General features: G+C 38.9%; 1 protein-coding gene across 2 annotated transcripts in view; it reads right to left on the bottom strand.

The window, feature by feature from the left end:
- EMCN (endomucin) overlaps window positions 1–12,562 on the bottom strand; it is a 101,991-nt gene extending 89,429 nt beyond the window's left edge. For both annotated transcript variants that reach the window (XM_040477488.1, XM_040477498.1), the window contains exon 1: window positions 12,358–12,562. In XM_040477488.1, coding sequence (XP_040333422.1) covers window positions 12,358–12,424 — 67 coding nt within the window. In that variant the 5' untranslated portion in view covers window positions 12,425–12,562. The remainder of the gene's footprint in view (window positions 1–12,357) is intronic.
- Between the last annotated feature and the right edge of the window lie 2,580 nt (window positions 12,563–15,142).

Genomic DNA, 15,142 nt, shown 5'->3' with positions numbered 1-15,142 from the left:
GAGAGAGAACATTCCATAATTCAAAGGGGCATGTATTACTGAGGGTTTTCTTTTAAATGGCTATTTATTTTTGAGAGAGAGATCATGCAGAAGGGGAGGGGAAGAGAGAGAGAGAGAGGGACAGAAGATCCAAAGCAGGTTCTGTGCTGACAGCAGACAGCCCAATGCAGGGCGCGAATCCACAAACCGCGAGATCATGACCTGAGCTGAGGTCAGGCACTTATCCAGCTGAGCCACCCAGGCGCCCCATTACTTAGATTTAAATGAATGCTGCCATGAGGAATATGAGGCCCAGAGTTGCCAGAAAACCTGAAAATAAGATCATCAATGTCCTTCTTTGTTGCTGTTTTGTGAAGTTCTCTTATTTTTAAATATTTTCCTGTAGTCATAGAACACTTTGGGGCCAAACGATACACATGTGCAGGTTATGTCAGTGGATGCCAGTTTGTGAGCCCAGGAAGAGAGCGTATTGAATTCCTCCTGTCACATATCCCAGTGTGTTAAGTCATGGCAGGTAATAAGCCAGTTGACAAATTTCACCTTGTCATTTTCTAATACTACCAGTTTCCCTGCATGGCTATTGTAGATTCATAACATCACAGCTTCTCAATCTTGTTTTAAGCTTACAAGGTATCTGTTAACATTGGCCCTTGAACTCGCCATACCTTCTCAGACTCCTCTGGCTCCAGCACCTCTCCAGGAACCAGAAACATTTGTGTTTGGATTATTGAACACATTCGGACACCACCTGAAACTTTGACGAGAAGGCCGTTAGCTGTGTCTCTAACCAAACTATTATTCAAGGGGGTTCCTCTTGAGCAGCGACAGGACAGAGACCCAGGGTCTTGCAGTGTTGATGAAAACAGGAAGGAGATTAATAGTAGAATGGAAAGCAATCAATAGGAACTCATAATGAGTAGGGAATCTCCTTACAATGGATGGATAAAAAACCTGGAATTTAAACCTATGCACCTATGGAGATTTCAGTGGTTCAAATCTAGTTTGCCTTGGCCAAATCTAATTTCTATTATACTAAACTAGTACAAGAAAAAAAAAACACAAAAACACAAAACACACACACACACACACACACACACACACACACAATGAAAAACAAATGCCAAAAAACAAAAAAACTAAAAATCGCTCTGAATTCATACTAAGTCTCCCTCTGAAAGCACTAGACCCTAGCACCTTTTTTTTAAAGGTTAACACCTCTGGGAATCTTGTGGGTCTGAGGGGCAATAAAAAGAGTTCAGATGATTGCTCAGGAAATTGAAATCTAGTCCAGGATTTCTCAGAACGTAAGTCCATGTGCCAGTGTATACAAATTATCCATAGTAATTGCTGAAGCAGAGTTGTCTGGATTTTACTGGAAGCACTGGGGATGAGCCCTAGGAAAATCCATTTTTCACAGATAACTTAAGTGATTCTTATGAGTAATAAATGTTAAAACCTACTGATCTGAATTACGGTGTGTGTGTCCTTGGGCTTTTCTCCTCTGACAGTGAACCCAGTAACGCCAGCCTGCACAATCACCCAGGCAACGGCAAGAATTAAATGAGATAATTGATCCATAAAGTGCTTTGTAAAATGTGTAGCATGTTGCAAATGAAATGGATGGAAGAATGAAGGACTAGCAGGAGATATAATGATAAGAAGAAAGAACCCTATTGCATATCAGGTCCAGAAGAGTGGCTGGAAGGCCACTGGGGAGTGCTCCTCCCAAATTATCAGAGCTTTTGTTACATATCTTTCTTCCTCCCCTTCTTATTCTTCATATTTCCCCCATCCCAACCCTCTCAGAGAGGCTTTCTCTCTTTCTCCCAGCCTCCAGCACCTTCTCTGACTCTTTTAACCTCATCTTTACTCTCAATCTTTTTCTGGATGTCAGTGAATTTATCTTTCTCTCTCTCTTTCTCTCTCTGTTCTTCTATCCCTCCCACTATCACATGTGTCCAAATTATATACAAATAAGACCACAGGGCAAATGGGAAAAGACTGTCTTTCGTGGGTGTGTCCTCTGAGACATGTGTCTCATGGCAGAGAAATGACCCTTTACCTGTGAAGCAGATACTTTCCTACAGCCCTGTCTGAAAATTCCCAAAGGAAACAACATAAGGAAATAGAATTGAACATCTTGATCCAAAATGAACACATCTAGAAATAACAGGATGAAAGTGAAGCATGATAACTTGAGGCAAAATACACAGAAATTGCTTGTTACAGATCACACAATGATAGATCCGGAAGAAAACTTGAATATGATTTCGTAGGACTGTACTCATTGTTGATTGGGAAATTAAAGACTCGAGAGGCTAAAACATTTGCTTGGCCCAGCCACAGCAGGCTTGTGGCCCCTGGTAACTAACACCGAGGGCCTCTTGGCTTCAAGACCAACCAGTACACTTCACCTTCGCACAGTGCCAGCTTGTGACATTAGTCGGAACTCAGTGCAAAAAAAGTTGTTCTATTGCCGGATATATACATACAGCTAAAGCAGACTTTATTTTATGTAACATACTGGTAAATGGTATGTACATTGTAGGTAGTTTGTGTCTTTATTTGACAAAGTAAAAACCGGTTAATTGCCTATCAACTGCCCGAGGGGAATTTTATTATTTACTGATCAACGAAAATGTTAAAACCTGGGAATAACTGAATTATTTAATGCCTTTGCTTCTGGACAAGACTAGAATAAAGTTATTAACTCAACACACGGAATGAAGGCCTCAGAGTTGGAGAGGTAAAGTCTGTAACCAATACATCTCTACAGCTGAACTTCCACAATTTTACATTTTAGCAAGAATGAGGACTAGTGAGATCTAAGTGTTTCAGAATTACCCAATGAATTGTAGGATACCTTTTTTTTTTTTTCTTCTGAGCGAGACACAGGAATGATTCAACACTTGCGTTCTGATAATCCTACCACTCCTATGTGATTGGAACAGTTAATATAAAGCAGAGGTGGGCATTTTCTGCTATTTATACAGCAATAGGACTGCAGGTCAATTTCATAAAGCAAACCAAATCAGTTCAGCTGACCAAAATGACACTCACAACTTCTCCACTACGCAGGCCAAGGATAAAAATAAATATTGTCCTCAAGTCACTGAAAACAAATCCAGGCATGTTTTGTACATTTTCAACTCTGACTTTTTTCAACTCTGCTGACTTTTGAAGAAATACAGTTTTCCAAATTGAAGCACGAGCTAGTGATCACCACCTATGTGTCCAAAGATAGGTCCTGGGGGGAAAAAAAGATCAATTCGATATTGTCTTCGTTCTCAAGAGATTTACATTCAGTTAGGTTACAATGGACCCTAATAAAAGGATTTTAAATGGCTGGTAGGATTGTCATTTTTCTTTCTTCTACTTTGCAAATCTAGGGAGTTGTCGACTTTGGTTAATATAAAAGTGGTTCCCAACAAATGAGGCTGTCAGAAAAAGATAAAAAGAAAAATAACAAAAAGCTTATGGATTCATAAAAAAAAAAAAAAAAGAAAAGAAAAAAAAGAAAAAGAAAAGCTTACGGATTCACATCATTTCATTATCTTAATCCCAATAATGCAATTGCTGTTAATTTTGTGTATTTAAAATGGAGGATCTCGTTTTCAAAAACTGGGTCCACAGGGAGAGATACTTGAGAGATGTTTCATTGTTGGAGAGAGTTGTCACCATGGCCACGAGCTGACGAATGCAGGAGTGACCTCTCTTCCCTAGAGACAGCGTCCCAGAGCTCGCCGTTTATGTCCTCACGCTTGCCAAATGCTCTCGGAGGACGATTTCACAGTTCATACCACAAAACATAATTTCTTTCCCCATTTGAGCTAAAAATAAATTCAATGCCTGATACAAATGGTTCTGCGTTTCATGTGTGTGGTTTTTAGAACTCAAACAGTAGTTCAACACATGGCTACTTGAATGTGTAGCAGCCGTAGAAAAAATATATAAAGGTATTTCTTTCTTTCTTTATTTTGAGAGAAAGTATGCACATGTGTATGAGCAGGGGAGGGGCAAAGAGAATGGGAGACAGAGAATCCCAAGCAGGCTCTGTGCTGTCAGCGCAGAGCCTGATGGCTGGGCTCCAACCCACGAACAGTGAGATCATAACCTGAGCCGACATCAAGAGTTCAAAACTTAACCGACTGAGGCACCCAGCACCCCAACATATAAAAGTATTGTAGCTCAAAGAGCAATCGTGGAGTGCCAGTCAGTAAGGACAAATTCCCAAATGTATGAAATGCCTTCCTGCTTATTCCTTGATACTGTGAGTTAAATGTTAGTTTGCATATTAATAACCAATATTTAAATAGTAAGCTATGAGTTCCAGAGCACTTCAAATAGGTTTTCTGATTTTCATGTAACACTAATACTGTGTCAGCAAATATCATTTTTCTCATATTCAGATGAAGAAACTGAGGCTAAGAAGTATTTAATGTCTTGGTTAATTTCAGCATACTAAGAAGCTAGACCCAAACTTGGTGCTCACGTTAAAATCAAGGTGTCTTCCCCTCACATATCCACCTCTCAGATTAAGCAGTGCTCAATACCTTAAGGAAGGTGAGACTATGTAAGGAGGTTGACAATTCTTAGGCTAAAAAGTTAGCATCTTCATTAAAAACAAACACATTTTGGGACACCTGGGTAGCTCAGTCGGTGAAGCATCCGTCTTCGCCTCAGGTCATGATCTCACGGTTTGAGGGTTCCACTCCCGTGTAAGGGTCTGTGCTGACAGCTCAGAGCCCGGAGCCTGCTTCAGATTCTGTGCCTCCCTCTCTCTCTCTCCCCATCCCCCACTCACGCTCTGTCTGTCTCTCTCTGAAATAAATAAACATCAAAAAAATTAAAACAAACAAAAAAACACAAACATATTTTTACTTATTAGTTTGAATGGTTAGTTTACACAGTGAGTTAAATAACTTACAAATCTGAAAGACATTCTAGAGAATACGATCTGCACATATCAAATTGCGCCTACATGTATGGTGATTAAAAACATGGCAATCATCTTTCTAGCATCTCACATCAATTCTTCAGTGAAAATTTTCACGCGCTGGTTTTTCACTTTGTGAGAATTAACATCATAATTATTTAAATATTTGCTGAGTTTGCATTAGAATCGATTTGGAAATAAGGCAGTTTGTCTAAGGAATGGGATATAATAAACTAGAGAACTCTGAGTCCCTAAACTCGGCAAACCTTACAGAGTTCTCACATGCAGGGCACTATTGCGGGTGTTTTATTTGTGTGCATGCCTTCACGTGATCCCCCTAATACTCCCGTGAGGTAGGGACTGCGCTGGTCCCATTGCACAGCTGGGAAAGCTGAAGGTTACATAACTTGCCCAAGTTCACACAGATAGTAAGTGGCAGAGCTGGAATTTGAACCCAGACAGTCTGGCTCCAAAAGAATTATAAATGTGACACTAAGTGATTAATTCACTGTTAGTTATTTCCTTAGCTTCTTTCCTTCTCCAAGTCTCATATTAGCTGCACTGACATTTATATTGCAGACAACCACGTTGTTTTTTCCCAACTAACTCAACAATCGGTAGGTAGGCAAATGCCTACACCTCTTTTCAATGCATCCCCTTAGTAATTAATTGAATCCAGCACAGCAAAAGGATCATTATCACTAAGTGGAAACTCATTCATGGCACTTAGTTTGTGGTTTTTAAGGTGTGGAAGATGCTATGAGAGGCAGCAGTGGCTTCTGAATTACCCAAGTGGTAAAGTCTGTATGCTTTCTCTTTTCCGTTAGAAAAATTCAGCGTATTGCAATTTCACCACGCTGGAAGGCAACAAGCTACAAGGAAGATTTTGAAGAACTTCCTCTCATTTGATTTTAAACCACATTGCTCTAGTATAACTTTATAGTCCCTCAAGCCTCGTTTCCTAATCAGTAAAATGGGAATAATAAAGTTGGCCTTAAAATGTTATGATGGAAGTAATCTGTGTAAAATGTCTGGCTTAATAAATGGTAGATGTCAGTAGATGTTGTGATGACACTCATATGGGTTAAACTGGACCAGATCCAACTATGTCAGGGTTTTGACACAACTAATTTGTGTTTAAGACAGAATATGATTGAACAGACAGATTTAAAAAGCAGTTCATATTTTAGATGAGCAGTGCACCAAGAATAAAATCAATGACTTCAACATTTTTGGCTACCAACCTTACAATATAATTCATTCCTGAATCTATACAAACAGGCAAATGATTGCCTTAGAAAAGGACCTGCTTAGAATATCATTTAACATATTCAACAAAAGATCGATAAAGCTTTTTCTTGCCTTTTTTTTTTTTTAAGTGAAGAGGAAGAAAGGTGGTGAATAATGATTGGAGTATCAGAGAAACTGTAACAAGTCTACATCTCGATATATTCTTATCATTCACACTAAAATGAGCCCATCAAGAGAAATAATTAATCCTGGATTTCACTGGAAAACAGAGCCCAAGACGAAGCAGAGTGTGCAAACTCTCTGTGTGCAGACAGTTTGTAAAGGAAAGTGAAGTCAGGGAAAGGAATAGAAGACTAAAGCAGTGAAACAGAGCAGGAACAGAAGAGGAAAGCATTTATTCACTGGCTCCATTTCCCCTTTCGGCAGGCGTTGTCTCATAGAGGGGCTACTGCTCCTGCTCTTACAGCTCAGATGCCCAACAGTGCCGTGTGCGGTTCTGCCAGGGACACTGTCTCAGTATCAGAGTGACACAGACAAGAAAGCAAAAGATATACATTCATGTGAAGCAAGGCGCTGTCAGGCTACACATGTGCCTGGCAGGCTGCCATAGCGGTGGCTGGAGTAAACACAGACGGAGAAGATAGAGGGAAAGACACAACAGGGGTCTAATGCTTGTACAGTAGCTGCTTCTATTTAGACACTAGTTATGATTATCTCTGCTGATATTTCTACAAGACATAAAGCTTGTATTCAAGTTTAGAAAACTGTTTTTTTCTTTTCTTTTCCTTGTTTAAAACAATTTTTCCTATGGTTGTTCCAAATTTGGGAACCATACAGTGGCCTTTCTAGATGTAACTGCCATCACTAATGGTTTTCATGTCGATGTTGTGTCTGCAACAGTACAAAAGGGATCTTGTCTGCTAACTAAAAGAGTTTCTTCTAACACCCAACAGGAATTATTATCCTATCCTATAATGACCCACAGGAATTCAGTAACGGGAAAAGAGGCACTTACTAACAGGAATTGAATGTCCCTTAGAGTACATTCCTGCTTTGACATTCACTGTTTAGAAATGTGCATCTCAAATTGTTCTCAAAAATGAAGAGGAAGTTGGAAAGTGATGACAAAAAAAAAAAACACCCAAAACATAGAAGTTACTTGAATTAGAATTATTCATAAGTTAAAATGTTTACCTGAAGCATGAAATGGAACTTCATCAATGAAAAGGAAAGGACGGGCAATGATCCAGTAAAATACAAGCTTTCTGAAAATCCCAAAGGGGCATCATTTTTCTCCCTCAATTATCTGAATAATTACAATTAGCAAGATGAAATTGCCAGAGAATTTACTGGTGACTGCTGTTATGAATCTCTTGAAAGCAGAAATTCTAGACTGATCACTTCTACTTTTAGGTAGAAACTTCAAACAAAATGAGTAGTGGAAAATAAAAAAAGAATGTGAAACAAATGGTGTGGGGACTGAATACTTCCCCGTTGGATCTGTTTGCCTATTGGTTCATTCTCCTTACAATAGATCACCCATTTTAGGTAAGATTTGCTGACAGTGATTAAGCTAAACAGAAGTAATCAGTAAAATGATCTGCTCTAAAGCAACTCTTATGCTATCTAAAATAACACATGAATTAACTTTCTTAAACTTCACTTTTTATGAACTTTGTTTTTTTAAAAAAAATCCATTTTGTATTTTTAAGAAGTTGCTTGAGAATAAGGTTTCTTCTTGAATATTTCTATCTATAAGAAGATATTACATAAAGTATTTTATTCCCAAAAAGGAAAAGTAGAGCTAATTCTTTTTAGATGCTCTTCCTCCCAAAGATTATAGTCAAAGCTGTTTCTTTTTCCATATTTGTTGTAAATTACTGTCACCCAGTGCTAGGTGGTCCATCTATAGCTGTCATCTTCTCTCTTGGCCAGACTTTGGGACCTGGCTTCCCTTTGATAAGAAGCCCTTTTCCCTTTTCCTTATATTTGGTGCCCACTTTCGTTGCCAGGATCAAAGCAATCCATTTGTACCCATGTTATACACTATGAGTCATACATGTCCATAATCTTTCATACAAACAAGGCAGTAAACTGGTGAGTGCTTGTCATTGGAAGAAATAAAAAATGAAAACAAAACAAAACAAAAAAAGAAGGCAACTGTATCATTCATTTACATGTCATCCGGCTAACTATGTCCTTACTATATGTTTAGAACTGTTACTGGACAAACAAAATAAATATGGTAATTAAATACGGCCCCTACTTTCAAGGTGTTTATCGTCTGGAAGAGGAGATCAGATATGCCTACAAACAATTATGATAGAATTAAAACACAAGTGCCATGAGAGAGCTAGAAATATGAGCATCCAGGTGAGAAATAAATTGCTTTTCTCTGTTATGAATCTTAAAGTGGGCAGGACTAAGAACTCCTGGGATTCAAGAGTAAAGAACACTCACCGCCACCTTCAACTTCAGGGGCATTACAATTCCCTGCGGATTTTAATTTACCCTCAACGTCTCTGTTTAAATATCTTATTAGGATTTCAAACTCACCATGACCAAAATCAAATACTTCATTTTTCTCCTTAAACGGTCTCCACCTATCTTTCCCTCCCTCTGCTCCCAAACCATGTTCCTACTTCTGGTCTTCAGATAATCCTCTCTGTACATCTCATTCACTTTCTCCCTCATTGCCAGTCAAGAATATGTCAGATCACAAACTTTCTACTCCCTTTCGGCTCTTCCCCAAATCTTTTTTTTTTTTTTTTTTACTTTATTGACAGATTTTTACACTGGCAATAACATTTGCACTATTTTCTTTAGCTTTCGTCTCTCCTGACTGCAGTAGTCTAAATTATCCTGCCGACAGATTCATCTTCCCAACGTATAGCCCCAATCATATAATTTCCACACTGAAACACATTTAGAGGCTCTAAATGAATTAACTATTCAGTATTAACTATTGACTGATAACTAGCCAATATTTTTCATCCTGGTAGCCACATATCTTGAGACTCTATTTCCAATCTTATTTTCTAAAACTTAACCTACATCCAATGTGTGATTTCCTTACATTTCTACACTAGAATATACTGATGTTTTCATGTTCCTACTCAAGAAATTCCATCGGTCTGGAACCTCCTGTTTTTCAAATTTCAAAGTTCATCATAATTTCCACTTTTATATGAAGTCTTTTCTGATGCCCTTACACCCCAAGCTAAGCTCCCTATCATTCTTTATTCACCACTTAAGACTTACAATATAGTCAAACTCCTTATTCCTTACCTCCTCTTCTCTTCCCCATTTCAAGGGCCATGGCTGCTTAAGTATTCTCTATAAATCTATAGCATTTAGTATAATGCCTGTCTTACAGTGTGTTCAATCCATTTTTTCCATGAAACTGAATATTCGATCAGTATCAAATGAATCTCTCCAAGCAATTAAATTCTTCTTCAGATACCAATAAAATGATGTTTATTCCCATTTGCAAATGCTTGAAACATTTTCATTTTTCCTAAATTAATGTAAACTCCAAAAAGCAAATGGCGCTTGAAGAGTAACTTGTTTCCAGGCCCTCTTCATTTCATTTCTTTCAGTCTTGACAGGAAAAGGCTCACAGATCTAGGCTTAAAAGCCAAAGGGGTTTAAAAGCCACAGGAGGGGTCTGTTCTGTTTTAAATACAATTTAGAAAACCTTGGGAAAGAATGACAGTTCCTTTTCAGGAACTTCACGTACATATTTCAACAGAACAGCTTTCCAAATTGGAGAATGTAAAATGTTATACCACCAACCAAGTAATAGAAAGTCACTCACTGCTGTGTAGAAAGATTCACTTGATTTTCACAATGAGCACAAAAGACTATATTGTATTTATTTAAATCTGGGACTGACAAAAATGTCAGAAGGAAAAAGAAAAGTAGTCAATTTCTCTAAAAGATCATTATTTAGGAATAAATTACTATGCAAAAAAGCATGGATCTTCTTGACAACTTGTGAATTTAAGGCAGATGAAATGCTTCCCACCTCACCTCTAATAATCAATTCTACTGATGAAATATGTTAAGCATTCTAAGTTTGGGGAATGTACAAAGCTTTGAAATCAATGTGTTTCCGGTACAGGGGGTTAGGGAAAGAACTTAATAAATCAGCTTAGGAAATGCTTCATTTCCTGCGGCATATCTGGGGACGGAAACAGAACAGGCAGAGCCAGGTGCAACAAAATCATACAACCTGGTGGAAAACCTCTTCCAGTTCCTTCTGGGCACCACTTGGATGGGCAATTTATGCTCATGAGCTAAAGTTTCCTTTTTTAAGAAAAATGGAGTAGGTTTTACAGACACTTTCCTTAACAAATAGGCTTGTTGGCAGAAGTTGAAGGAGATAGTCATTATGTAATCATTATATCTGCTTAAATAAGAAAGTACCTTACCTGGGTTAATAGTTCACTAGAAAGAAGACACCATTAACAGGTTGTGTTCACTACTGGTGAGTTAAAAGAAGTTGGTATTTTCCCCAAATGATCATAAACAGAAAATCTGCCAGGTCATCTCTGGGTTATCCTGTACCTTTCCATCTTTCTTACGGCCAGGTCTTGCAGGCTGATTCTTGATTTGACACTACTGAGTTCTTGAACTGATACCATTCCATTTTGCTTTCAGAAAGACATGTAATCCATTCAGAGTTTAACAATGCCGGGAAATTAGTGTACTTACAGACCCGGGGTAGGGGGCAGCTTCACCCAGACTTTCAAATTTATATTGACCTGACCCGTGTTTGTAAGCAGTGTTTTTCATGGCATTGGGATTCCTACCAATCTTTCCCATGCATACTGAAGAGTTACTTAAAAGCTCATATACTGATTTCTGTGGCCTCTCATAAATACTCTTTATTTTAAAAACTCAGATTCTTGGTAACTCTTCTAAGTTAGGTTTTCTGGCCTTGATACCTGCTGCAACTTGACTCTGGAAATGCCAAGATGCATGGTAAGCCATCATAGGTGATTTTGAAGTGTTTGGGAATGAGTCCTAAATTTATGTATGTATTTTGAAAAATTAATGATAAATATTATTGAAGCAGTGTATGTCATTTTTCCTACATTATTACTCTATATTAGAATTTTTGTAGGCAACAAACTTTTGAAAAGAGCACATGAAAAAATAAAAATTAGAACTGATATTTTTCCAGGGCCCCTCAGAATCAATATTTCCCAACTGTGCTCTTTTATGATAGCTTGTACTTTGGTTTTCATGCTTATTAAATCTGTCGTGTATTAGAATTACGTATTTATTTTTCCCCACACTACATTTACCACTGTTGGTAAGGACAATGGCTTAATCATTCATGTATTTCTTGCACTGATGACTACATGGTATGATCCCAATAAATATTGATTAAATTTAATTGCGTACAGTGAATTCCTCAGAAAGGGTTAGAAGATAAATGTTAATAATCTCTTGCAACTGGTCATAATATAGTCCAAGACTTATATTGTTTCACATATAGCCTTTGGTTGAGTCTCTGAAACTGCCTTCAATGGGTAAGATTTTTGAGATGATGAGCCAAATGTTGTGTGTATATACGTGTGGATTTGTGCTGGTTTCTGGAGCAAATAAATGTTGTTCACTTTTATCAAAATGACTCTCCTCTTTACTTCCCCTACCACCTCAAGATACTGCTATTCATTTTCCTAGGCGGCTTTATCCAACCTCTCAATTTATCAGAGCCAAAAGATAGTGGCCACGCATATAGGCCAGCATCTGCAACGCAATGTTTCTGACTACAGCCTTTCACCCATACTTGACAATCGTTATTTCTAGACTTAACACCTGAAAGGAGCACAGTGGTGAGAAATAGTACATTTTTACCCAGTATTTTATTCCCAGGTTTTTATTCTCAAAAAATGCTATTGTGTATTCCCCGGACCTTTACGATCCCATCAAATACGCTGCAAGGCCACCGCACCAGCAAACATTTCCTTTCAGTGAAAACAAACATTCTCTCCGTGGAGCCTTCTCAATGCATTCCCAGTCAACATCCACACACTGGACACAGCAAATGAATTGCTGCAGCCACGTTTCAGGGCAAGGTCCCTGAGGGTAAACTGAGACTGAGTCCCCTGCTAGTAATTTCTGATCCACACCGTCAGAGGAATAAGAGAAAATGGTACCTGTGTCCTCTTTACTGCTATAAAGACTGAACAGAAGACAAAGGATGGTCACTTGAAGGGATTTCATGGTGCCCGCGGATCGGCTCCGTGGCTCTTCTCTTCAGAGTCAGGCGGAGACAACTCCCTCCCAGCCTGGCAGGGCCTTATTAGCAAATGGAAAAGGTGTGCTGAATGTGAACAGCCACTGCCCATTCCTACTTATTTCGGGGGCTCTGATAAAGAACGGGAGGAAATACACACACTCCCTTTGGGAGTTCAGCAGAGAGGAGATTTATTGTTTCAGTCCCTTACAGGAACTTTTTTTTCTCTTCCTTTGGCAGCCACTTGTGTTTTTGTTACTACATTATTTTGTTCTTCTTCAACAAAAAGGTCAGGGCGGGTGCTGAACAGAAACAGATCTTTCTTGAGAATGGACCATACAGCATTCTAACTTTTGTTTTGAAAGCGTGTTTTGGAGCGGTTATAAAAGGGGCCTTATTAAACAGAGACTCACTTTGGATAAAGAGGCTTTAACCGCCTGAGGGTTAAAGTTTAGAGCAAAATCCATAAGGAATCAACTTTTCTTCTTTCCTTCCAACTTGAAAGCCAGATTAGCAAAGACCGTCTTCTGGAAATAAGTGTAAACCTTTAATAAATAGGTCATGCTCTGCTCTTGAGTAAGCAAAAAGACTTCTTAGGGATGTCTGGGGAGGTTTCTTAGGACATTTCTAATAGAATTAAACAATGATATGTGACTCTTCTTCTCATTCCTGTTTTTTATTGGTGGAATTTGATGCAGAATAAGGAAAAATTAGTTATACAGGCAACCCCTGCTTTTGGCAAGTAGGGTTCAGTGTTCGTGTTGCAGTGAGCTATTCTAGAGTCAGCACGCAACCTTCAGCAACAAGAGTGGCCCCGCGAAGCTCTTTCCCTGGAATGACACTCAGTGTCTCAGCGTCAAGCCGCCGCAGTGTTAAACTCTACGCTGTGAGCATCTGCGATTTATCTCCATTTAACTTGTGCGTCCATTAGCAAGATGTGTCTTAAGCTATGAGAAAAGCCTAAGAAAGATTATTTTTGTTTTTGGAGGGGGGGGGGTTGAGAGTGCTCAAAAATTCTCCATATAAATTAATGATAATTGCTTCTTCACACCATTTCCACTTAGGAAAGTTTTCATAGGAATGCCTTATTTTCAGATAGCCAGGGAAACCTTGTACACCCCCCATGGGCACTCTTCTCCAAGAAATATGATCGAAATGGCACTGGGGTAGAATGGTCTCCCAGCAAGTCAGTGAGGTCGGGAGAGACGGACTCTTCAGACCAGAATGCCAACTAGGAAAGACTCTCTGTATATTAGGGCTCTCTCTGATGTTAGTAGCATTCGATTAAGACGTTGTGATAGCATAGCCACAGCCCTGGCTACAATGTGTGCCCAGGAATTCTACACTTTTCCTTAACCACGGTCTGCACAGCTAATCTCATCCAATGATCCTTGTAAAAACCTTTAGGTATGAAGCCTCATGGAAAAAAGAGTGTCAGTAATCAGTATAGAGCCATCTGTTTCACAACGAAAACTACTGCAAAATTATACTTTTACATGGTTATAAGAAAGACACACAATTCACTGCTGCACCTTGCTGAGGAGGACTCATTACAAAAGTGGTTAGAACAAGTCAACTGATCAAAATATCCCAAACTCTAGCTTGTTTCTTCCTAAATTATACCAAGTCTCAGAAGAGCCTCCAAGTTTATATTTTGTGCATAAGCAAGACCAAGTTTTACCCTCTCTTCTAATTAATTTTCTAAAACAGACCGCCTTTGGACTTGTTTCTTTATTTGGCATATCCTGGACAGTATAAAGATAGTAATGTATGTGAATAGTTGTCACATGCACTTACCAGAAATAAATTGAGGTGTGGCCATGAATTCACAGGCGAGCACTTACATTGCCTCACTTCCTGCTCCTTGCTCTGCTCTGACTGTGGAGTTTTCAGCACACAGTTGACCATAGTCATTGCTACCGGGGTTCAAGAGCTTTTTGATTTCTCAGCCCTAATTGCTAGGCATTTTCATGAAAAAGACTAGATACCTATTTTAAGACTATTTGATAAAAGAATATTATGTCGATTTAGAAGGAAAGCCTTGTAGATGAAAAAAAAAAACTAAAACTAAAACATAAACTAAGAAAATGCATTTTTAACAGTATGGAGCTTCCTCAAAAAGTTAAAACTAGAACTACCCTACCATCCAGCAATTGCACTATTAGGTATTTACCCAAAGGATACAAAGCTACTGATTTGAGGAGATACACGCACCCTGATTTTTATAGCAGCGTTATCTACCTAGCTGAATTATAGAAAGAGCCCAATGTTCATCAACTGATGAATGGATAAAGAAGATGTGGTTTATGGGGTTCCTAGGTGGCTCAGTCAGTTAAGCATCTGACTCTTGATTTCAGTTCAGGTCACGATCTCATGGTTTGTGAGATCAAGCCCTGCTCAGGACTCTGTGCTGACAGCATGGAGACTGCTTGGGATTTGTTCTCTTCCTCTCTCTCTGTCCCTCCCCCATTTGCACTCTTGTCATAGACTCTGGATCTGGAGTTCTTTCTTGTCCAGCAAGAAAGTGGGACACAGGATTAAAAATGCAAGAGATGGCTAATGTCCGGGAGAAGACAAGAGCCCCCATTAAGGGTCCTTGCTCTGTTTTTATTGGGATCAGAAGGCTTACAAACATTGTGATGGACTTTCACAAAATGACAATGAAACTGTGATCATTAACTCATGGGCGTGAGGTAAAGGGGGTT

Source organism: Herpailurus yagouaroundi, unplaced genomic scaffold (genome assembly GCF_014898765.1).
Source record: "Herpailurus yagouaroundi ecotype Mexico unplaced genomic scaffold, PumYag 28, whole genome shotgun sequence".
NCBI lineage: Eukaryota > Metazoa > Chordata > Mammalia > Carnivora > Felidae > Herpailurus > Herpailurus yagouaroundi.
Note: the sequence above shows the minus strand (reverse complement) of the source record. Positions and strands in the feature narration are given on the sequence as shown.